The sequence below is a fragment of the Pogoniulus pusillus genome, chromosome 23, assembly GCF_015220805.1.
Source record: "Pogoniulus pusillus isolate bPogPus1 chromosome 23, bPogPus1.pri, whole genome shotgun sequence".
NCBI lineage: Eukaryota > Metazoa > Chordata > Aves > Piciformes > Lybiidae > Pogoniulus > Pogoniulus pusillus.
The window spans coordinates 4,914,933-4,941,024 of NC_087286.1; the positions used below are offsets into that span (position 1 = coordinate 4,914,933).

The window sequence follows — 26,092 nt, forward strand, 5'->3', positions numbered from 1 at the left end:
AAGGGCAACAAAGCTGGGGAGGGGCCTGGAGCAGAGCCCTGTGAGGAGAGGCTGAGGGAGCTGGGGGTGTGCAGCCTGCAGAAGAGGAGGCTCAGGGCAGAGATCATTGCTGTCTGCAACTCCCTGAAGGGAGGCTGTAGCCAGGTGTGGGTGGCCTCTTCTGCCAGGCAAGCAGCAACAGAACAAGGGGACACAGTCTCAAGCTATGCTGGGGGAGGTCTAGGCTGGATGTTAGGAGGAAGTTGTTGCCAGAGAGAGTGATTGGCATTGGAATGGGCTGCCCAGGGAGGTGGTGGAGTCACTGTCCCTGAAGGTGTTGAAGCAAAGCCTGGCTGAGGCACTTAGTGCCATGGTCTGGTTGATTGGACAGGGCTGGAAAGGAGTTTCAGGCACACTGCTGGCTCATGTTTAGCTACTCTCTACCAGCAACCCCAGGTCCTTCTCTGCCTGGCTGCTCTCAGCCACTCTGTCCCCAGCCTGTAGTGCTGCTTGGGGTTGTTGTGGCCAAAGTGTAGAACCCTGCACTTGGCCTTGTTCAATCTCATCCTCTGTGTCCAGAATTATGACATAATTTCAATTTAAATAAGAAAGCCAAAGAGAAGGAAGTCCTAAACCACCTCTAAACCACCCTGACCCAAGTGGAATTGGTCTTTACTCATTTGCTCTTGACTTCTGGACTCACACTGAAAATTCCCACAAGAGCAGCACTTGTTCTGATGGAGGAGAAGCCCCAAGGCTTTCTTGGCATTGAATCTTACCCATTTGATCCTTCCCAGTGATTTTCACTTTGGCAGATGGGTCACTGTAAGGGCCCATTCCTGCTTTGCTGGTGCAGGCTATCCTGAAGCAGTAGATAAACCCCCTGGAGAGATTTTTAGCGTAGTAGCAGCAGTCAGCAACGTCAGAAGCAAGAGTGATCCACTCCCCATCTGAACCAAAGAAAGGCAGAAGACAGATTAGAGCTCATTTAAGACAGTCACACTTTTGAGTCTTGGAGTTTTGTTGAGGTCTTTTTTTTCCCCATCAGCTTTATTCATGTGCTGGGAATGTGGAGAAGCAGTGGAATCTCATGGAGGGAAGGAAAAGAGAGCCAGTGGCATCCTGGCCTGCATCAGCAATGATGTGGCCAGCAGGAGCAGGGAGGTCATTCTGCCCCTGTACTCTGCACTGGTTAGACCACACCTTGAGTACTGTGTTCAGTTCTGGGCCCCCCAGTTTAGGAGGGACATTGAGATGCTTGAGCGTGTCCAGAGAAGGGCAACGAGGCTGGGGAGAGGCCTTGAGCACAGCCCTACGAGGAGAGGCTGAGGGAGCTGGGATTGGTTAGCCTGGAGAAGAGGAGGCTCAGGGGAGACCTCATTGCTGTCTACAACTACCTGAGGGGAGGTTGTGGCCAGGAGGAGGTTGCTCTCTTCTCTCAGGTGGCCAGCACCAGAACGAGAGGACACAGCCTCAGGCTGCACCAGGGGAGATTTAGGCTGGAGGTGAGGAGAAAGTTCTTCCCTGAGAGAGTCATTGGACACTGGAATGGGCTGCCCGGGGAGGTGGTGGAGTCGCCATCCCTGGAGCTGTTCAAGGCAGGACTGGACGTGGCACTTGGTGCCATGGTCTGGCCTTGAGCTCTGTGGTAAAGGGTTGGACTTGATGATCTGTGAGGTCTCTTCCAACCTTGGTGACACTGTGAAAAGTTGTCTGGCTATGGCAAGTTGTTGTACACAGTGTCACTCACTATACATGAGCCAAACTCCTCTTGCCTGGTTTCTAATCAGTTCAAGCCTGAGAAATATTGTTTCAGAGGAATGATGAAACTTCCCTTTATGCTTTATCTAATTGATGCCACCCATTTCTAATGCAAATAGTGCCTGCCCACAGCATCACTGCTGATGGTGACATCATTGCCAGCAAGGGTTGGGTTCAACGTTGATTTGTATCTATTTTGTTTTGTTACTGTCATTAAAGCTGGTCTAATTTCCAACCCATCAGTCCTTCTTCCTTATTCCCTTTCTCTTCTGCTTTGGGAAGGGAGAGGGGTTCATGGAGCAGCTGTCATTTGTCTAGAGGCTGCCCCAGCTCTAACCCTTGAAAGAAGTTCATGTATGGTTGAAGAATTAAAAGGGGAAATTTAATCCAAAGGGACTGCAGCAGAAGTTGCTGTCAGATAGAGCATTCATAATAATCACAACAGCAAAAGCAGTCCCAAGAGAGCTGGAACAGGCTCAGGGATTTGATTCAAAGTTTGTGCACTTAAACAAGAAAACATCCACTGACTTCATCAGGCTCTGGCCCAAGCCTGGGAAGAGAACATCAAAGAGATGATGCAGTTTTGGCAAACTTTTGTCATCATGTCCTGGCTGCTTGCCTTAAGCTCAGTGGGAAAAGGCAGCATGACTGTTGAGCAGAGGGTGGTTGGCCTTTTTGAGAGCCCATCTTTCTCCACAGACTGTACAGAAAGCCTGGGGGTAGGCTGAAGTTGTCTGCTGATCGTTGTTGCTGGGCATTATTAGTGTCTGATGCTGTCAGGACTGTAAGCCGAGTCCTCAGGGCTGTCAATCTGCCACCAGCCCTGCCTATTCTTCTGCTGCTGTTCAGTTTTTGGTCATGGCTTCAATGGGACCTGCTTTGCTCCACAAAGCCTTTATGTGAGTGTGCAGATTCCCAGGCTGGTGCAGCCAGCACAAGGTCTAACTTCTGGATGGCTAAATGCTATCTGTACGATTTCATTCCTCACTGTAAGCTGGAGAGCTGAAAAGCAGACTGGGTTTGAACAAAATGAAATACCCAGCTGGTGAGGAGAGCACACCAACTGGGGTGGCCCCTGCAAGGTGTAAGGGCACATTGCCACTTTACCTTCACTCTTGCACTGGACAGTGTAATGGATGGGAATGTTGGTTTCCACAGGTTTCCAGACCACTTGCACTCCATCCTCGTAGACATCCACAACATCAGGAGGTGGAGGGCTGGGAGGAACCTCTGTGGAGAGGAGATGCAAACCCCAGTGACTGTTAGCAGTAGTACTGCTGTGGTGCAAACCTCTCCACCCAGCACTTCCCAGTTACAGATGGTCTTCATGTAAGTATAGTATAGATCTGAGGAATCATTGACTGGTTTGGAAGAGGCCTTTAAAGCTCATCTAGTCCAGTCCCTGCAGTCAGCAGGGACATCTTCAACTATGGCAGGTTGCTCAGAGCCTCAAACAACCTGACCTGGAGTGGTTCCAGGGATGAGGCATCTATTATCCAGCATTCAGGCTGGATGAGGCTGTGGCCAGGCTGATCTAGGGTAGGGTGTCCCTGCCCATGGCAGGGGGATTTGAACTAGATAATCCTTGTGGTCCCTTCCAACCTGGCTGATTCTATGATTCTAGTCTGTGATTCTACTACCTCTCTGGGCAACCTGGACCACAGTCTCATCACTCTCAGTGTTAAAGTTCTTCCTTCTCTCTGGTCTCAGTTTCCCTCTTTTAGTTTAAACCTACCTCTCCTTGGTCTGTCATAACAGGCCCCAAAGAAAGTTTGATTGTGCTTTTAAAACCATAGATACATGTACATGTTTATATACATACACAGATATCTGGTGGGACAGCCTAACCTAAACTCAGTATTAAGATCTTGAAGTCTAGTTCTAGAACCACCTGATTATTGGAATGGCCCAGAGAGAGACTGAAGAAGGAAGAAGAAAGAATGAACCCTGCAAAATGTGCCATGCTACCAGACAGGAAGGGTTGTGGACTGCATCAGGCAAAGGAGAGATTGTCCTCTGACTCCATCCAGAGGAATGTCATCTAACACTGCATAATGCTGTCACACGAGTCAGGGGGTTTGCAATAGGGAGGTTCTGCCTCTGACACATCAAGTTCTGGACTTCCAGTCTCACCTTATAGATGTTTACAGGTCACACTTCACAGAATCCCAGCATGGAGGGGGCTGGAAGGAACCTCTGGAGAGCATCTATCTATTCCAACACCCTGCTAAAGCAGGTTCACCCAGAACAGGTTGTCCAGGATCACAATGTCCAGGTGGGTTTGGGATCTCTCCAGAGGAGACTCCACCACCTCTCTGGGCAGCCTGCTCCAGGGCTCCAGCATCCTTATTATTGTCTCTGTGTGGAAGTACTTCTAATACCTGCTCCTAATCTGTGGAGTTGCTGTCCCTGGAGGTGTTAAAAAAAAGCCTGGCTGAGGCACTTAGTGCCATGGTCTGGTTGACTGGACAGGGGTGGGTGCTAGGTTGGACTGGATGAGCTTAGAGGTCCCTTCCAGCCTGGCTGATTCTATGATTCAGAGTGGCTGTGAGGAGGAAGTTGTTGAGCATGAGAGTGGTGAGAGGCTGGAATGGGTTGCCCAGGGAGGTGGTTGAGGCCCCATGCCTGGAGGTGTTTAAGACCAGGCTGGCTGAGGCTGTGGTCAGCCTGATCTAGGGTAGGGTGTCCCTGGCCATGGCAGGGGGGTTGGAACTGGATGATCTTTGTGGTCCCTTCCAACCCTGGATGATGCTATGATGCTATGATTCTATGTTTCTATGATTCTATCTCTCTGTAGCTGCTGCTCCTCTCACCTGCTTTTCTTATGATGCAAGAGGTGGATGCTGAGCCCAGGGAGTTGGTGGCCACGCAAGTGTAGATGCCAAAATCCTCAGCACTAACAGAGAGAATAGTTAACAGCTGGAAGTTCTTGAGCGTGGCTGAGATGAGGATCCGGCTGCTGCTCTGGACAAGTATCCCATCTGAAAAGCAGAAGGTAGGGGAGATAAGTACCCTGCAAAGCCACCAGTGTATCTAATCCCCTCTCTATACCTCTGTCCCAGAGATTAGGGTCTCCTTAGGGCATAGTCACCTCTGAACCAGTTGATGTGCAGGGAGGAGTGAGCTGCTGTCCGGCATGACAGCGTCACACACTGCCCAACAGCTGCAGCCTGGTCAAGGAGCTCCTCGACGAACGAAGGTGCTGCAAAGCAGAGGAAAAGCAGTGATTCAGGGTGGCCTTTGTGGCAGATAAGTGAGCACAGACCCATCAGAAACCATCTTTGATTGGTTCAGGAACATTTCTAGTTCATGCTTGGGAAATGGTGGAGTGACCATCCCTGGAGCTATTTAAAAGCCATGTGGATGGGATGCCGAGGGATGTGGTCTAGTGGTGGACTTGGCAGTGCTGGGTTAATGGTTGAACTCAGTCTCCTTCCTTCTTTAGGATTCCTTCTTCAATCCTGTCTGGATGTGTTCCTCTGTGCCCTGAGCTAGATTGTGCAGTCCTGCTCTGATGATCTCTTTGGGTCCCTTCCAACCCCTGACATCCTCTGATCTTGTAAACCCAGAATCATAGGATCATTCAGGTTGGAAAAGACCCCTGAGATCATCAGCTTCAGCCATTAACTCTACCAAGTTCACCACTAAAGCACACCACCAAGCACCACATCTAACTGACCTTTAAACACACCCAGGGGTGATGACTCAGCCAGCTCCCTGGGCAGCCTGTTCCAATGCCTAACCACTCTCTCAGTGATTTCCCCCCCTCCTATTGTCTACCCTAAGATCTTAAAGTTTTTTTTCCCAACCCATTTGGTTCTGTCATTCTAGGAACCCCACTCAGCCTCCATAGATGCAGTGTGACTCTCATACATGATAATCCAGATGCATTTTGGAAGGTCTATGGTGAGCATCTGCATTGCCCAGCCCTGCTGGTACAGCAAGGGCAGCAGAGCAGCTCAGAGGAGAGAGTGAGCATGTCACAGCAAGAGTTTTCTTCTGGCCTAGCTTAAGTGTGGAGGCAAAATTAAATGATGGTGTTGCAAGGAGCAGTGGATCAGGTCAAGGCTACACAAAAGGAGAGGAGAGATTGAGGAAGGGTATTAGAAGGAGGAGGAAAAATCCATGGTGCAGCAGATCTGCTGCTGTCTCTGTGGGGAAGGGGAGCTAAGGTTTTCTTCTGTGTTTGTCTAGGAGTTTTCCTCCACAGTGCCCAGGAGCTGCCAGCCTCACTCACTTGGCTTTCCCAGTGCTTTGCTGGGCTCTGCTGAACACTGGAACATTATCCTGACCTCAGAAAATGCTCCTGCTAGAGTCAAGGTGAAACTTGCCTGAGCAAAAGCAAGTTCAGCTTTGCTGACACAGCATTTGGGGCTGCCCCACCACTTTTCATCTGACAGCTCTAGAGCAACATATCTGGCCCTTATGCATGGATGCAGGACTGGAGGGAAGGGATTCAGAGTTCCCTGCTTCTGCCAGCCTAACCTTGGATGCCTCATTCCTTCCCTTTCCAGCTTCCACCCAGATTTTATTCCTTTGCAGTGGCTTCCTAGAATTTGCAAGCAGTGCCAAGAGAAGACAGTTTTAGCAAGGACATGTCTATGACTGTAAACAGAGGAGGCTGGCTCATACTGCATGTGTTGGTCAAGGTCACCTCAAGACAATCCACCCTTAGCAGCTGGCCTCAGACAGCACTGTCACTCATGGGTGACGCTTCACAATAAGGCTAACTGATGACTTCTGCAGTGGCAATACCTTTCTCCTTTGAGATGAAGCTTGGTAACTTGAAGGAAGAGAGTGCTGATTTCTTCTTCAGAGATCCTTCAGCTCCTAGTAACAGCTCCTTTTCTGTTGCCTCGCTTCCCAGCTCACCAAACTCTGTTTTGAAGGAAGGATGCGAAGGTCATTCAAGGCCACCCTTCTCCCTGGGGTACCATTTAGAGCAGACAGTTCTGCTGTTGGTGCACAAATAGCTCAGCAGTCACAGGTTCCCTTATTGACTTCAGTCAATGGGGAAGGCTGTGACAGATGTTACATTGGCCTGGAAGAGACCCTCGAGGGTTACCTTGTCCAGCTCCCCTGCAGTGAGAAAGGACAACTTTGTCTAGATCAGGGTGCCCAGGGAGAATGATGTCCTGCAAGAAGAGGGCATATCTAGAGAGGGCAAAGAAGATTTTGTTGTCCAGTTTCATTGATTTAGGTAGCCAGGATGACTTTACTAACTTCTCCCTTAAAGGTTTACCATGGTAAGATGCTAAGTGCAGAAGGAACTGCAGCCAGGCAAGTGTCATGCAGCCAGGGTCTGCTTTTGTGCAACAGCAGCCAGGGGAATTCAAGCCACTTCCATCAGTAGATTAACTCAGCTGGCTGTATTGAAGTGAGCCAGGAACCAGTGGTGGGGCTGAACACCACTCCCTTCCTAACCTGCCACTGCCAGTTTTGCAGTGAGGGTCCAACCACAGCCTTGGATATGCTGGGGGAGAACGGAGAGGGCAGGTTCAGCAGAACCCAAACTGCAGCAGATTTGTGAAGGCACCAAGAGAAACATTTACCTTCCTCTGACTCTGGCTCAGGAGATATCTTTCCTTTTAGAATTCTTGAAATATGGGCAACAGAAGCTTTTACTTTTTTCTTCAGACTCTGCTCCGTTGACTGCTCCATTGAGTTTGACCTCGCGTATGGCTTAAAGAGTCCTGGCTTGTGGATGGAGCTTTTCTGCTTTCCACTGGAGTCCTTTTGGGGGCCATACATTTCCTTGTGACCCTCTGACTCTTTCCCCGTGGCCAACAAGTTGGTTGCCTTTGAATCCTCAAATGTTTCCAGCTGGTTCTTCCTGTTCTTGCCTCCTGCCTCTTCTCTGACGCACAACCTTTTATCCTTATGCAGGTGTCCCGCAGGAGGTGACCTTGCCCTTTCACTGAAAGGCATAAACCTTCGACCAGCTGGTTTGGGTTGAGGCTTCCTGTAGCTCAGAAATTCAAAGGGGAAGTAGACAATGTCATACAAGTCAGAGAAGTTGAGATAGGCAGGCTCTACCTCCGAGATGTCGAATTTGGGTGCTTCATCTGACAGGTCTCTGATTTTCAGCAAGAAAATTTCTGGCTGCTTAGCAGTGTCCTTGCCCCCTGACACCTGAGCAGGTCTTTTTGCAGTCTCCAAGCTCTCTGTTGAGGAAAGGCTCGACACGCAGCTCTCAAATGCTAAGTCTTCCAGATGCTCGCATTCGTGAGGAGCCCTCGGGGCCCCCTGCCCTTCCAGCACCCCTGACTCCTCACTCACAACAAGATGGGGTTCTGCAAGCTCAGCCAGCTCAGAGACCTCTCCTCTTTTACCTCCTCGTACAGAAGGGAATGAGGTGTCCATGGATTCTTGGCTACCTTGGCCTTTGCAGAACTTTCTGCTTGCTTTCTTTGCAGAATGCTTTCTGCATTCCTCCTCGCCAGAAACTGACTCTGCCCAAACATTCATCTCTTCAGAGAGAGAAACCATCTCATCCACCAAGCCCTCCAGCACAGCAGACTCCTCATCACTGTAAAAAGACAACCTGTGTTGTGAGCCCTCCTGCCTTTGATCCCTGCGGAGTGACGGTGGGAGAGCCTCTGCAGCGTCGCAGCTTCCTCTTCCTAAGGCAGCTCTTCCCTCAGCACAGACCTCGGCACCTTCCTCGCTCTCTGGCCCATACACTGCAGCTGGGGAAACTCCTTCCTGTGAAGCAGTTAGGACACCTGGAGGCTCACCCTCCAGATGAGCAGAAGAAACTCTGCCACTGCCTTTAGACAGCTGCTGGGGTTCAGCTGCCATGATTTCAGCCTCATGGGTCAACCTGGGAAGAAGCTCTGTGGCAGCTGAGCTTTTACTCCTCAGAGCAGCAAGCCTCTCCTTGCTGTGAGCTGGCTGTTCCCTTCCAGCCTGCTGGGCTCCATCGGAGACCGAAGTCAGCACTGATTTTGGTGGGGGGGGCTTTGGAACAGTGAGATGATCTCCTTTGGGGATAGCTGATGCTGTGTCCACGTGAACAGGAGCCTTCTTGTGTGCTTGGCTTCCACCAACACAAGATGATGATGGAGTGATCCCTGTAGCACTCAGTCCTTCATCCTCTAGGAGAGCAGATCTCACCTCTTTATAGGTCTGCATCTTCTGATGAGCACCTTCATCAGCTGTATGCAGAGAGGTTAGAGTACCTGGCTGTTTGCCCACTAAGACAGCAGCTGCTGGAACACTTTGACCATGAAGTTCCTGACTTCTATCTGTACCTGGTGGAAATGAATCAGTTTCTCTTTGTGGACCTGGTGAAACAGCTGAGCTTTCGTGCTCCATGAGGTCTGATTTGGCAAGATGATGAGTAGAAGTTGTCCCATGTGAAGGTTTCAGCCTTTTGTCTTTCCAAGGTGGAACAGGGGCTGGCCTTTTGATCAGTGAGCTTCCACTTTTTCCACCTGGCTGGATGTCAGTACTGTGAGCAGACTCCTGGGGCAGACACACATCTCCCTTACTTGTAGGGACCGACACGGAGGTGGTCTGTGACTGTGTGGAAGCTGGAATGGAATGTTTGCCTTCCTGAAAAGCAGTGTCAGAGGCACTGCCAGGAGACTGTTGGCCCTCCATGATTTCAGGTTTTTGAGCTGATGATGCAGCTACATCTAAGCACTGGGCACTTAGAATGGGGCTTTTGCCCTCCAGATCTTCAGCTTCATCCTCAATGTAAGTAGCTTTTGACTTCTTCAGTAAATGTTTCTTATTCTCACTCCTGTGAGGTGACACTGGAAGTCTCTCTAGATGTTGCCCAAGAGCAGCTGGGCACCCATCACCCTCACATTGCTCTTCTGAGCAATCCTTCCTGACTTTCCTAAAGTCCTCCTGCTTTGGAGTGTCTGCAGAACATCCCTTGCCAGCCCCTGCGGAGCTGTCGCAGTGGACACTGCCTTCAGGGCAGCTTTCCTGTGACAACAGATCGCAGTCTTCCTCCAAGATGTCTTGTTCCAGCAATGACCTTGAGGCTCTCAGCCTGTAGTCATCCAGGGAACGGCTTCGGGGAGCACCAGCAATGGCAGGGTGTGGTGGTTTCCTTGCAGTGTCAAAGGAAGCTGATTTGGTCAAGGAACCAAGCAGACTTTCCCTGTGATCATCACCAGACCTCCCTTCTTCTTCTTCTTCTTCCAGTTCAAACTGCTCTAGGAGGGGTTCACGGAGCCCACTGAGAGGCACCTTGGAATATCCAGCTTTCCTGAAAGTCCTTCTGGCTCTGTCCAAGTGCCTTCTGAACTCCCTGCCTGGGGAGGAAGGGCTCTTTGCAGGTGCCTCAGCTGCTTGGCTGTAGAAGGTGCTCTTAATGACACTCTGTCTGGGCACAAAGACAGGTGGCTTTTCTGTCCCATCCTCAGAGGCTTCAGTTCTGTCCTTATCAGATAAAACTGTGCCTGGTTTTTCATTCTGGCTTTCTCTGGAAGCCCTCACTGATGGAGGCTCAGCAGCACTGCTTCTTTGGGACTGCTCTGCTCTTTCATCTCCAAGTCTGGCATGGAGTCCCTCCTCTTTCTCCTTGAATGTTCTTTCCATGAGCTCTGTAGGTGATTTGTCCCCCACCTCAGCTTTTGCTGCAGCATACTTCCTTCTCATGGGTTTCACTGGAGGGCCTGGGATTTTGGAGTGCTTCTCTTCACTTGCATGTTTTGGAGGCTCCTGCTGGCTTGGTGCATCAAATATGGACAAATGCAGCTCAGGTGTGGAGCCAAAGTGCCTCTTCTTGGGGAAGTGAGAGTTCTCGTTGTCTGAGGAGGAGCCACTGGTGCTGGATGAAGTGCTCTCTTCAATGAGGTGCCGGGAGATGGCCAGAGAGGTGTTGTCATGAGTCCTCTCGAGGATTTCTGGGATAGACCTCATCACCAGGATGGATTTGTAGCACATCAGGGAGCGCTGAAAAGCAACACGCAGCACGATCAGAGGGCAGCGTGGGGGGAGGACAGGAATGCAAGCACACCAGACTGAACTTCTGCACTCTTAACCCCCACACATACTGGGTTAATGACACCTTGCCACCCTCTGCTACACAGCTTCAATCTAGACCTCATTTGCTCTCTGTGATGGTTTGGGAGTTCCCTGCCCCCCCGCCCCTCTCTTATGGAATCACCCAGACTAGACTCAGCCAAGCTGGAAGTCAAGGAATGAAGCTTTATATTCACAGCTTAGCACAATGTACAAGCAGAGAGTTACAATCTATACAGCTATATACAAGCTAAAGGCAGTACAGAAACACAACAGCCCTCCCAGAAACCAGAGCCCCCAGGAGGGGCTCCCAACCACCCTTCCACCTTCTTTCTACCCCTCTACCTTCTCCCAGAGCTTGCCTTATGTGCAAGGTGAGTTTGGTGGATTGGCCAGAGGAGTTAGAAGCAGAACTAGTTGGGTTACACAGCCAAAGCCCAGGAAGAAAAGCACAGGCACCAACTCTGATAGATAGAGACTCTCACACTCTCACACACTGTCTTATCTATATTTGTGTTCTTGGTTTTGCACATCTCAGCAAGCCTATGAGTGAAGCAGACATCACCACTGTTTTCTTTTCACAGCCTATCATCTATTTTTTCCTCATTAAAACATTCCAGTTAGCCTCAAACCAGCACCCTCTCCCAGCCCTCTTCCTGCATTCATAGAGGTGAATCTGTATTGACTTCCTGGGACTTAATGCTGCTCTGAATTGGGAAGCAGGACCCTGCTTGAGATTTTCAAAGGCAATTGGTCCATCTAAAATGAATCAGAAAGGAGTTTTTAATGCAAGACCTCAGAGGAGAGCCCAGCTGGACTAAATGTCCTTAAGTCCATTGATTGCAGTACAACCCACAGTGACTTAGGCCCAGGGAGGACCTACCAGACTGTAGGAGACTGTAGGAGGGAGGATTCATCTGCTTTAACTTCTGCCATGTGTGACATTGCAGCTGAAGTTGAGCAGCCAGCTGCTCACTACAGCCAAAGAGAGGAAGAGGCATCTTCAGAATGTTATCAATTTGATTATGTCAGAGAACTTCAGATATAAAGGAAGCTTCTTGGGACCTGTCTATAACCCAGCATCAATTTCAAAGGCAGCTGAGGGTACCTAGAGATAATCCAGGGATCAATGCAGGGTCTGGTCCTGTTCAATATCTTTATTGATGATCTGGACCAGGGGATTGAGTCCAGCATCAGTAAGTTTGCAGATGACACCAAGCTAGGAGCAGGTGTGGAGCTGTTGGAGGGTAGGAGAGCCCTGCAGAGGGACCTGGACAGGCTGGATGTGTGGGCAGAGGCCAATGGGGTGAGATATAACAAGGCTACTAAGCCTTGTTCAACAGGGCTGAACAGGGTAGCAGGGTTCAACACTTTGGCCACAACAACCCCAAGAGCACTATAGGCTGGGGACAGGGTGGCTGAGAGCAGCCAGGAAGAAAGGGACCTGGGGGTGCTGGTAGAGAGTAGCTGAAGCTGAGCCAGCAGTGTGCCCAGGTGGGCAGCAGAGCCAATGGCATCCTGGGCTGGCTCAGGAGCAGTGTGGGCAGCAGGACAAGGGAGGTTCTTCTGCTCCTGTGCTCAGCACTGCTCAGGCCACAGCTTGAGTGCTGTGTCCAGTTCTGGGCTCCTCAATTCAAGAGAGATGTTGAGGTGCTGGAAGGTGTCCAGAGAAGAGCTGCAAGGCTGTGGAGGGGCCTGGAGCACAGCCCTGTGAGGAGAGGCTGAGGAAGCTGGGGGTGTGCAGCCTGCAGAAGAGGAGGCTCAGGGCAGACCTCATTGCTGTCTGCAACTGCCTGAAGGGAGGCTGTAGCCAGGTGGGGTTGGTTTCTTCCCCCAGACAGCCAGCAACAGAACAAGGGGACACAGTCTCAAGTTGTGCCAGGAGAGGTCTAGGCTGGATGTTAGGAGGAAGTTGTTGTCAGAGAGAGTGATTGGCATTGGAATGGGCTGCCCAGGGAGGTGGTGGAGTCTCTGTCCCTGGAGGTGTTGAAGCAAAGCCTGGCTGAGGCACTTAGTGCCATGGTCTGGTTGATTGAGTAGGGCTGGGTGCTAGGTTGGCCTGGATGATCTTAGAGGTCTCTTCCAACCTGCTTGATTCTGTGGTTCACTGTGTCTTATGGGCACCTGCACTAGACTGGATGATTTCCAGGCACTAAAAGTCTAGATAATGTATTTCTGCCACATCCATCGACCACTCCCTCCTGGGCTTATTTTCCATTCATAGCCAAGCTGAGATCTCTGCTGCACTCACTGTCCCAGATAGGCCTTTAGAAGATGCAAATGTAATTACAAACATATATATAAAGTAAAAAACTCAGCACAGATTAAGGCCAACTCACCTGCCACTTGCTCCGAGCCACAATGAATTTGAGCTGCTTGGTGTTAATGAAATGAGCTGCTTCAAGGGGGACATTATGCTGCCAGGTGGAATGAGAGGAACAACCATCAATTAAAAAATCCTGACTTCACTTCCAGAGTAGTTTTTTGGTTGTTTGGGTTTTGTTTTTTTGGTGTGTTTTTTTTTTTTAAGGATTCCCTCCTCCCAAAAATTAATTCAGGATTGTTTCAACAGACCAAATGCTTCAGTTCCTTTGTGATTAAACTGCAGATGGTCTCAGCTTTTCAGTGACAAGAGTGAGCTCTCTTCAATGCATGTCATGAAATCCCTCTGTATATTTGGTTATGGTTTAGCTCCTTTCCTCAGTAGTTTAAGGCAGCAGAGCATCAACCACAGCTTCACTCTGCAAAGCCACACTTGCCATACAGGCATGTTCTATCTTCTCCACTCAGTGGTAACCTTTCTCTTTTGAAAGGAAAGATATCATGGCATGGAAACACCCATGGGTCTCCTCTTTCTGGAGAGCCATGCCTGAGCTCCTCTGCAGGACTGAAAGTAGGAGACCAACAGGAGAAAAGAAAGCAGCAAATAACTTCAAGCGGCTTTACAAGCTGCCCCTACAAAAGTCTCTTCCAATTTGACTAATAAAGAATCAGGACAAACTTACCATGAACCACTTGTGGGAAAGGCAATCCAAAGCACTAGGCCTGTCTCTGGGAAGAGAAAAGATCAGTGGTTTTAGCAGCAAGCCACTTCCAGTAGCAACCACAAGATCTTTCTGAAGGTGTCTGCTTCACAGGGACACAAATAGGTACTTCTGTGTGTGGAGTTGTGGAATGGTTTGAGTTGGAAAGGACCTTTAGAGGTCATCCAGTCCAACCTCTTGCAGCCAGCAGAGACATCTGCCACCAAAGCAGCTTGCTGAGAGCCCCAGACAACCTCACCTGGATTGGTTCTAGGGATGGGACACCTCTCTGGGCAACCTGGGACAGGGTCTCACCAACCTCAGTGTAAAAAAAATGTCTTCTTTATATCTAAATCTTCCCTCTTATAGTTTAAAACCACCACTCATTGTCCTGTCAAAACAGGCACTGCCAAAAAGTCTGTCCCCAGATTTCTGCTTGGTGACCATAAGCACTGAAAGCACACTAGAAGGTCTCTCTGGAGGCTGAACAACCCAAACTCTCTCAGCCTGGCCTCACAGCAGAGGGCTTCCAACCCTTTGGCTATTGTTGTGGCCTCCTCTGGCCTCACTGCAGCAGGTCTGTGCCCTTCTTATGCTGAGGACTCCAGAGCTGGCCCCAGCACTGCAAGTGGGGGTCTCACCAGAGCAGAGGGGCAGGATCCCCTTCCTCCAACTGCTGCCCATGCTGCTGGGGATCAGCCTAGGACACAGCTGGTTCAGGGCTGTGAGTTGCCAGTTCATGTCCAACTTTACAGCCACCAATGCCCCCCAAGTCCTTCTCCACAGGGCTCCTCTCAAGCCATCATCCCCCAGCCTGTAGTGATACTGGGCTGCTGATACTGGTGCTAGCTAGGCTGCTGTGTTATGGCTGAGAAACAAAATAGAAAGAGGCTTTCAACCCAAGGTTGAAAAGTTTCCTTCCCTGTAGGTGAAGCAATCCTCCTTTTTCAGTCTGTCCCTGCAGATCCTGGGCAAGACCACTCTGTAAGGAGCTTGCTCCAGGGCATTGAGAGCATCCCAAAGAGTGGCTCTGACTCTTTAGGTGGTCAGAGGAAAAACAGCTGTGGCAGCAGGCAGAAAGAATTGAAATGAAATTAAAAAGCAAGTGTCTGCAACACATGCCTCCAAGTTGCCTTTTGTACCTGGAATTGCTTAATGAATGTGGTAAACAATTATTTGATTCTCACATAAGCCTCTTTATTCCAGGCCTTGCTCTTCCCACTTCTCTTTGTCAGTTCAGAAACTCATCTGCCTGGAGGAGTCAGGGAATGAGGACATCACCATACCAGGAACAGGCCAATTTGGCAAAGCACCAAATTGTGTTTTGAGTAATGGGGAATAATTAAGAAGAATTAGGGCAGAACAGACCTCGAGTTTCTGCTGTTCAAAGTAACTGTGGCTCTAATGAGCTGAGATCTGCCTGCTGAGGCACACAGAGCTCATGGGCTGTAGGAAGCACAAAAGTGGTGCACTCACTTGGGGTTCTGCCGTAGGATCCCTTGCATGAAGTCCTTTGCATCTTGGCTCAAGTGAACAACATCAGGAATGGTCCAGGAGATTTCCCCCTTCTGGATATTGAGAAGGGTCCCTCTGTCATTCTCCCCAGCAAATGGAGACTTGCATGTTAGGCTTATTTGTTGAATGCCATAAAACAAAAGGAGACAGACTTTAGACTTCCAAAGGACAGAAGCACAAATGCTCACGTGGGGCATAAGATGCTTGAGGAACTCTGCCTCCATGCGTGGGACTTGCAGTGCTTGTGAGCAGTGCATCCACCAAGAGAGCATCTTTCAACCCAGCATCACATGGCCCTTAACTGCATTATTCATCCCTGCTTCACAGATAAGGAATTAAGGGTTTGATTTTGAACAGCTGCAGTAGGACGTTGGCTAAAACAGGCAAGGAGAAGACTGAACCTCATCCACCACTCTCAGTGCTAAGTAAAAGGAGAGCAGCTGTCAAGTCTTCAAGCAGGGACAATAACCAGAGCTCTGGGCAACCGGGGGAGGATGAGTAAAGAAAACCACGGTGGAAATTGCCCTTCACTCAGAATCCTCCTTGAAGGTACTGGAGGGTTCTGACTGACAATGGAACATTGAATGAGTCTATTTACCTTAAATATGTGATGACTCCAACAGCCCTGAGGAGAGAGGGAAGAGAATGTTAGGTGTTCTTCACTATGCCTCCACCACACAGCCCCTCTTTCTGCCAGCAGACACCCCAGCACAGTAAGAGCTCTTTCTTCTCCTCTTCCCGAAGAAAGTAACTCCCTGCAGCTACTGCTCTCACCCTTTTTTCCCCCCCTTTTAACATTTTTCCTTTTAACATTAAAGAAAAATAATCCTCCATTAATTTTCCACTTTTTAAAGCACAAACAGAGGAGAAGAAGTTTGTCTGCCTTGTCTAGAAAGCCCCTTAGGATCACCCTCCCTAGCTGCTGCCTCTAATGAAGATCATCTCCTTTGCATTCATTAGCTGTCAGAGTTCAATTAGGGTTGAATGAAACAGACAGAAGGAGCTTTAAAGAGCCCTGATGGGCTTCTCAATGCTCTCTCTCAGTTTTTCATCACTGCCCCATTTACTTATTAACAATAAACTGGAAATTGAGGGCATCTAAGGCAAAAGCATTGCAGAAAGCTAGGAGCTTACCAGATATCAGTGGCTTTTGACACTGGCGACAGAGAAACCATCTCTGGGGCAACAAACTCTGGAGAGCCATATTTGCTGTACTGAGGCTCAAAGGGGGTGATCTTCTGAGCAAATCCAAAGTCACAGAGCTTAAGATCCTCCCTTTCAGGGTAAACCATGAGGATATTCAGCGGCTAGTCAGGGAAATAAAAGCAAAAGGAGAAACTCTTCTTGACATCAGGCAGTGTTTTTGGTTGGAAGCATCACTGGAATAGAGAATGCCCACTTGCTGACCACCAACAAGAGGCTCTGATGAGCTAGGTCTGCCATTATATCTTACCTTAATATCCAAATGAAGGATGTTGTTATCGTGGAGATATTTGATCCCTTCCAAAATCTGCCTGATATACAATTTGACCTAAAAATTAAATAGATTAAAAAGAAATTATTAAATATTAATAGTAAGGAAGAAATCTGAAAGGCCTGGAACACAAACCCTATGAGGAGAGGCTGAGGGAGCTGGGGGTGTGCAGCCTGCAGAAGAGGAGGCTCAGGGCAGAGCTCATTGCTGTCTGCAACTACCTGAAGGGAGGCTGTAGCCAGGTGGGGTTGGTCTCTTCTGCCAGGCAAGCAGCAACAGAACAAGGGGGCACAGTCTCAGGTTGTGGCAGGGGAAGTATAGGCTGGATGTTAGGAGGAAGTTGTTGTCAGAGAGAGTGATTGGCATTGGAATGGGCTGCCCAGGGAGGTGGTGGAGTTACCATCCCTGGAGGTGTTGAAGCAAAGCCTGGCTGAGGCACTTAGTGCCATGGTCTGGTTGGCTGGATAGGGCTGGGTGCTAGGTTGGACTGGCTGAGCTTGGAGGTCTCTTCCAACCTGGCTGATTCTATGATTGAAGGTGATGGAACAGGTCATCTTGAGTGCCATCTCAAAGCACCTACAGGATGGCCAAGGGATCAGGCCCAGCCAGCATGGTTTAGGAAGGGCAGGTCCTGTCTCACCAACCTGATCTCCTTTTATGATCAGGTTCCCTGCCTGGTGAACGTGGGGCAGGCTGTGGATGTAGTCTACCTTGACTTCAGCAAAGCCTTTGACACTGTCTGCCACAACAAGCTCCTGGCACAGCTGGCAGCTCCTGGCTTGGACAGATTCACTCTGATATGGGTCAAGAACTGGCTGCAGGGGCAGGCCCAGAGAGTGGTGGTGAATGGTGCCACATCCAGGTGGCAGCTGGCACCAGTGGTGTGCCCCAGGGATCAGTGCTGGGCAAAATCCTGTTCAACATCTTTATTGATGATCTGGACCAGGAGATTGAGTCCAGCATCAGAAAGTTTGCAGATGACACCAAGCTACAGGGCTGGGTGCTAGGATGGACTGGATGATCTCGGAGGTCTCTTCCAACCTGCTTGATTCTATGATTCCACCAGTATTTTTTATCAATGAGAGTGGCAGAGATTGAACTGGAAATAGTACCAGAATGAAGTACATGGACTTCAAGGTCAAGCTGGACAGGGCCTTAGGCAACCTCATCTAGTGGAAGATGTCTCTGCCCATGGTGGAGCAGTTGGAACTAGGTCTTTAAGGTTGGAATTAGATCTTTAAGGCTGGAACTAGAGCTTTAAGGTTGGAACTAGGGCTTTAAGGTTGGAATTAGATCTTTAAGGCTGGAACTAGAGCTTTAAGGTTGGAACTAGGGCCTTAAGGTTGGAATTAGATCTTTAAGGCTGGAACTAGAGCTTTAAGGTTGGAACTAGGGCTTTAAGGTTGGAACTAGATCTTTAAGGTTGGAACTAGGGCTTTAAGGTCCAAACCATTCTGTATTTCTTTGACAGTCATCTCTGGGCACTCCAAGGAAAAATCAACTTTACCAATAAATATGGGACATCTGCCTACTAGATGAGAGATGTGAATGGTTTTGAGCTTGGAGCACTAAGGATCTCAGAAAATGACCTAAGGCACTGTAGGTTCATCCTTTGGTTTGGAGTGGTTTGAAATACAGTTGTGAGGGCATAAAGTTTTATTAAACAGGTGAAGAGAAAGGAGCTCCAGGTAATGGATGGCAAGGAAAGGATGAGAGCAGAGCAAATACCCTCTGTATTAGGCTGAATGCAATGCTGGTGGTCAAAACCCTTCCAGAAAACAATCAACTAAGCAATGAAGGTTGATGGGAACACATGGAAAGGGATGGTTCTGTTTTGACAGATTATCACTGATCAGAGACAGTCCTCACATTCCAAAAAGGAAAATGCAGCTGGAAGGTGCTCTGGTGGTAGCCACCAGCTCTGGATTTTTGGGTAAGGAAGGCAGCTTATTACCTCAGCTTCAGTGACGACACTCTTCTTGAATAGCCGGTCAAGGAGCTCTTCATTGGAGCATCTGGCCACAGCATTAAGGGCAAACAGAGCTACAGGTAAAAGCTGATCCCAAAATAGGCTTAACCATGTTTACCTGTCAAACACACACAAAAGGAACTGCAGACACTGAGTCTGGCCTGCCCAGGGCCCTGTGGTGTAAGGCACACACTTAGCTTGTGCCTGCCTAGTGCCAGGCCTGTGCTTTGCCCAGGTTAGGGAAAAGTGAGCCTGTGGCTTTGCCTCATATGGTAAGGTTTGGCTAACTGCCATCCTGAGTGGCTGTTCTGTGTCCAAAGGGCAGTGAATCTCAGCCCACATTGATAAAAGGAGATATGCAGGTGAACAACCTGCTTTGCTTCCCTGCTTTGCTCCCCTGCTCTGTGCCTGCTCTCTCTGCTGTGCCCAGCCCTGCTGCTGTTGCACACTGCCTTATTGCTGCCTGCTAAACTCCACTGCTGCAGTTACCAGGAGCAGACCCTGGATGCCTGCACACCATCAGCCTGTGTGGCCAGTGTGACACCGTGCTGAGACTGCACCACATCTGCCTCTGCACCTGAAGGTCCTGCCTAGAATCCCTGGACCTGTACACAGATGGTCCAGGAGCAGCCAGGAGACAAGGGCAGAGATTGTCTGTGTCCTGTCCCCAGGAGCCAGGAAGATTCAAGCCTCAATGTCCAACAAGACAGAGTCCCCTGAGAGCATTTGGGCACTGTCTGGGCTGTGGCCAGCCCCCACGAGGGGAATAATAATAACCTGTGAGTAAATGCTCAGTGCCTCTTTGTGATTCTCTGCTGCCTTCTGCCATAGAGCAGAGAGAGCTCCTTGAGCCCAGCTACTGGGCAAGCAGCACATGGACCACAAGCGGCATCTGACCACGTGAACCTTCTCTTCCAGTTCAATTAATGTTCATGTATTTTGCTGGTTATATTTGATGTAGATATTATCCATAGAATGTTTCCATAACCCTGTAAGAACCAAAATATTATTAACATTAGTGGTGGGGGGTGGCAGAGTTCTGAAGAGCAACATTAATAAGCAGTAGTCATTTTGGCAAGTATCATCTCGCATCAATTCATTTTCCCCTCCCCAGCACTTTGCCACCAGCCCTGTCCAGCTAGCAGCAGAATTAGTGAGGTCCTCTCAGACAACCTCATCTGCAAGTAACTCATTAAAGTTTCTATTGCAGCAATCTCTTTCTTGCTGGATTTGGTTTCTCTGAACCTATGCAGGAGCATGGTATCAATTGTGCTGAAACCTACTTGTTGGCTCTTGCCTTTTCTGCTCTGCAATCCATTTTCCTGGTGCTCTCCCACGATGGATCTCATGGAAAGGGAATTCTGCACTTTCAGACATTTCAGACAAGAATTTGGGTTCTTCAGAACTCACTGCCACTTGTAAAACCTGCAGTGCTGGGGCCAGTGCTGGAGTTCCCACCACAGGAGAGATATTGGAGAGAGCCAAAGGAGGCAAAAAACCACAGGAGAAGAGTTTTGGTTCTTCAGAACTCACTGCCACCTCTAAATACCCAACCTGCAGTGCTGGGGCCAGTGCTGGACTCCTCACCACAGCAGAGATATTGGAGAGAGCCAAAGGAGGCAAAAAAACACAGAAGAGTTTTGGTTCTTCAGAACTCACTGCCACCTCTAAATACCCAACCTGCAGTGCTGGGGCCAGTGCTCTCACCACAGGAGAGAGACTGGAGAGATCCAGAGGAGACCAAAACCAATCTAAGGGCTTAAAACCCCTCTACTGTGAGGCCAGGCTGGGAGACTTGGGGTTGTTCAGCCTGGAAAAGAGAAGGATCTAGGGAGACCATCTGGTGGCCTTTCAGTACTTAAAGGGGGTCAGTAAGAAACCTGGGGACAGACCTTTCAGTAGGGCCTGTTGTGACAGGGCAAGGAGTCATGATTTTAAACTAAAAGAGGGAGATTTTGACTAGAGAGAAGAAGGGATTTTTTCTTACACTGAGGCTGGTGAAACAACCTGAGCCCAGGTTGCTCAGAGAAGTGGTAGATGCCCTATTCCTGGAAACATTCCAGACTAGGTCGGACAGGGCTCTGAGCAACCTGCCCAGGGGCGTTGGACTGGATGACCTTTAAAGGTCTCTTCCAACTGGAATCAGTCTCTGATTCCTAAACCAGCAGAAACAGTACTTTGTGAGGAGCTCTGGCATCCTGCAGTGCAGAGCAAGGCTTTCCACTCAGGCAGAACCTAAAACTGCTTAATCCCTTAGTTACTTTATTGATCTTTACTGACGACCTGGACAAGGAGATTGAGTCCATCATCAGTAAGTTTGCACATGACACCAAGCTAGGAGCAGGTGTTGATCTGTTGGAAGGTAGGAGAGCCCTGCAGGGGGACCTGGCCAGGCTGGATGGGTGGGCAGAGGCCAATGGGATGAGATTGAACAAGGCCAAGGGCAGGGTTCTGCACTTTGGCCATAACAACCCCAAGCAGCACTACAGGCTGGGGACTTGAGTGGCTGAGAGCAGTCAGGCAGAGAAGGACCTGACGGTGCTGATAGACAGTAGCTGAAGATGAGCCAGCAGTGTGCCCAGGTGGCCAAGAGAGCCAATGGCATCTTGGGCTGCATCAGGAGCAGTGTGGCCAGCAGGACAAGGGAGGTTATTCTGCCCCTGTGCTCAGCACTGCTCAGGCCACACCTTGAGTGCCGTGTCCAGTTCTGGGCTCCTCAATTCCAGAGAGATGTTGAGGTGCTGGAATGTGTCCAGAGAAGGGCAACAAAGCTGGTGAGGGGCCTGGAACACAAACCCTGTGAGGAGAGGCTGAGGGAGCTGGGGGTGTGCAGCCTGCAGCAGAGGAGGCTCAGGGCAGAGCTCATTGCTGTCTGCAGTTACCTGAAGGGAGGCTGTAGCCAGGTGGGGTTGGGCTCTTCTGCCAGGCAAGCAGCAAGAGAAGAAGGGGACACAGCCTCAAGTTGTGGCAGGGGAGGTCTAGGCTGGATGTTAGGAGGAAGTTGTTGTCAGAGAGAGTGATTGGCATTGGAATGGGCTGCCCAGGGAGGTGGTGGAGTTGCTGTCCCTGGAGGTGTTGAAGCAAAGCCTGGCTGAGGCACTTAGTGCCATGGTCTGGTTGCTTGGCCAGGGCTGGGTGCTAGGTTGGACTGGCTGAGCTTGGAGGTCTCTTCCAGCCTGCTTGATTCTCTGATTCTACTGAATACATCAGCTCTGCCTACTGCCCCCCAGCCTCTTGGGAGAAGCGGCACGGAGAAGGATACAACTCCAGGACCAGAATCAGTGTTTTCCTGGTTTCAAAGTGGTCCAGCAGCCTGGTGATCCTGTCGTGGGACAGGGAGGCGAGGAGATCCCTCTCTTGGTGCGCTCGAGCCTTCGTTTTGCTCCGCAGGGGGATGAATTTAGCGGCACAAGACACTCCGTTCCCTTTGTGCACCACTCGTTTCACGAAACTGAAGCAGCCCCTGGGTGGGAATCGAAGGAGAAGCCCTGCTCAGACTTGGGTCGAAGCCCTCTGCGCAGCAGGTGTAGCCCTTTCCACGTCCCAGCCTTCGACAGCTCCCTGCTGTCCAAGGCTTAAATCCCCCAACACACAAAGCTCATTTGCCTGTCCGTGGGGTGCTGTTGCCCTCTCCTGGCTGCCTCCAAAGCTAAGCAATGAATCAGCTTCATTTCACATGAGCTAGCTACAGCTCTTGTCCCACTCTGCTCAGCGCTTATCATGTACCAGTACATGAAGGGTGACTGCTGAGAAGATGTAGGCTCCTCTTCCACAAGCAGTCACATGGAAAAGGCAAGGGGTAATGGGTACAGGATGCACCTGGGCAGATTCTGATTAGATTCTGTTGCCCTCTCCTGGCTGTCTCCAAAGCTAAGCAAAGAATCAGCTTCATTTCACATGAGCTAGCTACAGCTCTTGCCCATTCAGTGCTTACCAGACCGCACTGAGAGCACTGCCTTCAGTTTTGGTGCCTGCTGTAGAAAAGAAGGTGTGGACAGGCTGAAATTGTCCAGAGAAGGGCCATGGGAATGATGCAAGGACTGGAATACCTGCCATGGGAAGGAAGGCTTAGGGGAGACTGTATTACCATGTACCAGTACATGAAGGGTGACTGCTGAGAAGATGAGCCAGCAGTGTGCACTTGCAGACCAGAAAGCCAAGCAGAGGCTGGGCTGCAGCAGCAGAAGTGTGGCCAGCAGGGCCAGGGAGGTGATTCTCCCCCTCAACTCCACTCTGCTGAGACCCCACCTGGAGTACTGCATCCAGTTCTGGAGCCTCTATTACAAGAGGGATGTGGAGATGCTGGAGCATGTACAGAGAAGGGCCAGGATGATGCTCAGAGGGCTGCAGCAGCTCTGCTGTGAGCACAGACTGAAAAAGTTGGGGCTGGAGAAGAGGAGGCTGTGAGGTGACCTTCTTGTGGCCTTCCAGTACCTGAAGGGGACCTACAAAAGAGCTGAGGAGGGACTGGGAGGATATCAGGGAGTGACAGGACTGGGGGGAATGGAGCACAGCTAGAGGTGGGGAAATTCAGAGTGGCCATGAGGAGGAAGCCATTCAGCATGAGAGTGGTGAGAGGCTGGACTGGGTTGCTCAGGGAGGTGGTTGAGGCCCCATGGCTGGAGGTGTTTCAGGCCAGGCTGGCTGAGGCTGTGGGCAGCCTGCTCTAGGGTAGGGTGTCCCTGGCCATGGCAGGGTGGTTGGAACTGGCTGCTCCTTGTGGTCCCTTCCAACCCTGACTGATTCTATGATTCTAAGATGTAGGCTCCTCTTTCACAAGCAGTCACATGGAAAAGGCAAGGGGTAATGGGCACAGGTTGCACCTGGGCAGATTCAGATTAGATTCTGGAAGAACATTTTTCACCATGAGGACAGTTAGACATTGGAACAATCTGCTTAGGGAAGTAGTGGATTCTCCTGCATTGGACAGTTTGAAGGCTCACCTTGACATGGGGCTGGGCCATCTCATTTAATCTGTAACCTAGAAAGGCTGGACCAGATGATCCTTCAGGTCCCTTCCAACCTGGCATTGTATGCTCTTTGAGGTACTCCAGCCTTGAGCAGACCAAGGCTGCTGCTCTTGGATCCCTTGGGTGGACACTGTTGCTTATGCATACGTTGCCATGGGGATGTGATGCCCACTGCCAGGATGTCATACATGGGCACTTCTCCTGCCAGCCTCTGGCTGGGGTTTTTCTGGTTGGAGCTACCTGGACCTCTGGGCTGTATGGCCTCTGCCACCCTCTGTCAGAAACCTCAGGGAAGTGTCTCCAGCACATCTCAATAGGGTGATCTCCCACTTCTACCTGTACTTTGGTCTTTTCAGACCTTTCCATACCCAGGCCCATCTCTGCTTCTGGTTACACACTGAGCTCAGCAGCTCAGACAGGTAAGTATATATCCTCCAGCAATCATCTCTGGAGAAAAGGGGACAGAGGGGAGATCTTCACACTCTCTGCAACTCCCTGAAAGGAGGTTGTAGTGAAGTGGGGGGGTTCAGTCTTTCCTCTCCAGTCTCAAGTTGTGCCAGGGTGGGTATAGGCTGGATATTAGGAAGTTCTTCACAGAGAGAGTGATTTCCCATTGGAATGGGCTGCCCAGGGAGGTGGTGGAGGCACCATCCCTGGGGGTCTTCAAGAAAAGACTGGATGAGGCACTTAGTGCCATGGTCTGGTTGACTGGCTAGGGCTGGGTGCTAGGTTGGACTGGATGATCTTGGAGGTCTCTTCCAACCTGGTTGATTCTATGATTCTATGATTCTAAGACAAGAGGAAATGGCCTCAAGTTGCACCAGGAGAGGTTTAGACTGGACATTGAAACAAACTTCTTCACTGCAAGTGTTACCAAACACTGGAACAAGCTCCCCAAGGATGTGGCTGAATCCTCAACCCTGCAGATGTTTAAAAGCTGCAGAGATGTGGTGCTGAGGAAGTGGTTTAGCCCCAGACTTAGTAGAGTTAGATACTGGTTGGGGTTGATGATTTTGAAGAACTTTGCCAAACAAAATGAGTTAATGAAGTCAGAAAATTCATTTACCTTCCAATCTCCTGCTTAACCTCATAAAGGGAATGAAGCTTTCTCCTGGTGGCCACTTTCTTTGCCTCTTGGTCTTTCTTAGCTTTGGAAATGAAGGAGAGTGTAAGTGTTAACATTCAGACAACAGTGCCTCACTAAGAACATGCAAAGTCATTACAGGACAATATAAAGACTGAAAAATCACAGAGGGCCTCTAAACTTCAGCACAGTGTAGTTGTTTGATGACAGAACCTGTCAGTATTCCCTTCAGGGATGCATCTTTAGCCTGGGGAAGAGGAGGCTGGGGGGGGAGACTTCATTGCTTTCTATGACTTCCTGAAAGGAGGTTGGCTTGAGGTGGGGGTCAGCTTATTCTGCCTTCTATCAGGCAACAGAACAAGAGGAAATGGCCTCAGTTATTTCTCTACCAGTTCATCATGTGTGTGAAGAAAGGGGAAACAAAAATCTCATCTGCCTGCATGTGTCTGTAGGTCATAAGATCATTTGCTCTTGTACTGGATCCTGCCACACTGGTAACATATAAATACTGTGCAGGCATGCAGAATATGAGTAGCAGAAGATGACCACAAGAGAGTACACATCACAATGACTATGGCAGAAACTCCAGCAGCTGGCAGCACGACCTTACCTTCACGCACAACAAGCTCTGCTTTGCACAAAACCTCCCCTCCCGTGTTCTTGGCAACACAGGTATAAACACCACCATCTTCAGAGACAGCGTCGTCCACAACTAAGAAATAGGTTGTCCCTTCCTCCCCTTGGTGGATCCTGTTGCTGTCTGTCAGCAGTGAAGTGCCCTGAAAGAATGAAAGGACATTTTGACACTGGAATAAAAACGACGTGGAAACAGATTGGTTTTGTCCTCATGAAATGAGATGCAGGACCAGAGCTGTATTTAGGCAAACAAACCTCACTGAAATAAAGGCTGACTGAAGAAGACCTCCATGTCTCTCTGTTTTTCTGTTCCCATATTACTCAACAATCTTTTCATAGAATCATAGAATCAGCCAGGTTGGAAAAGACCTCAAGGGTCCTTTAGTTCCAACCTTCCTGCCATGGGCAGGGACACCCTACCCTAGATGAGGCTGGCCTATCACCCAGATCTGTCCAGTCAACCAGACCATGGCACTAAGTGCCTCATCCAGTCTTTGCTTGAACACCTCCAGGGATGCCAACTCCACTACCTCCCTGGAAGATTAGGAGGGGCACCAGGACTATGGGATTTATTCTTCAGCTCTCCCAGCACACCATGCCTGAGCAAGTGAGCTCAGGGGTCAGAAAGATCAGATGCTTTGCTCCTGCCTGGTCTCCAGTCAGGTGGGGATTGGTCTCTTCTGCCAGGCAACCAGCAAC

At 49.8% G+C, this 26,092-nt stretch overlaps 1 protein-coding gene across 1 annotated transcript in view; it reads right to left on the reverse strand.

Moving 5' to 3' along the window:
* OBSCN (obscurin, cytoskeletal calmodulin and titin-interacting RhoGEF) overlaps nt 1-26,092 on the reverse strand; it is a 249,742-nt gene that overhangs the window by 8,393 nt on the left and 215,257 nt on the right. Inside the window, exons 99-114 of the mRNA XM_064162395.1 lie at nt 25,368-25,536; nt 24,740-24,821; nt 21,966-22,166; nt 18,689-18,749; nt 16,714-16,791; nt 16,395-16,567; nt 15,859-15,885; nt 15,222-15,374; nt 13,728-13,773; nt 13,062-13,139; nt 7,293-10,653; nt 6,496-6,618; nt 4,832-4,942; nt 4,554-4,721; nt 2,848-2,970; nt 759-929 (exon numbers count right to left, since the gene is read on the reverse strand). Coding sequence (XP_064018465.1) covers nt 759-929; nt 2,848-2,970; nt 4,554-4,721; nt 4,832-4,942; nt 6,496-6,618; nt 7,293-10,653; nt 13,062-13,139; nt 13,728-13,773; nt 15,222-15,374; nt 15,859-15,885; nt 16,395-16,567; nt 16,714-16,791; nt 18,689-18,749; nt 21,966-22,166; nt 24,740-24,821; nt 25,368-25,536 — 5,125 coding nt within the window. The remainder of the gene's footprint in view (nt 1-758; nt 930-2,847; nt 2,971-4,553; nt 4,722-4,831; nt 4,943-6,495; nt 6,619-7,292; nt 10,654-13,061; nt 13,140-13,727; nt 13,774-15,221; nt 15,375-15,858; nt 15,886-16,394; nt 16,568-16,713; nt 16,792-18,688; nt 18,750-21,965; nt 22,167-24,739; nt 24,822-25,367; nt 25,537-26,092) is intronic.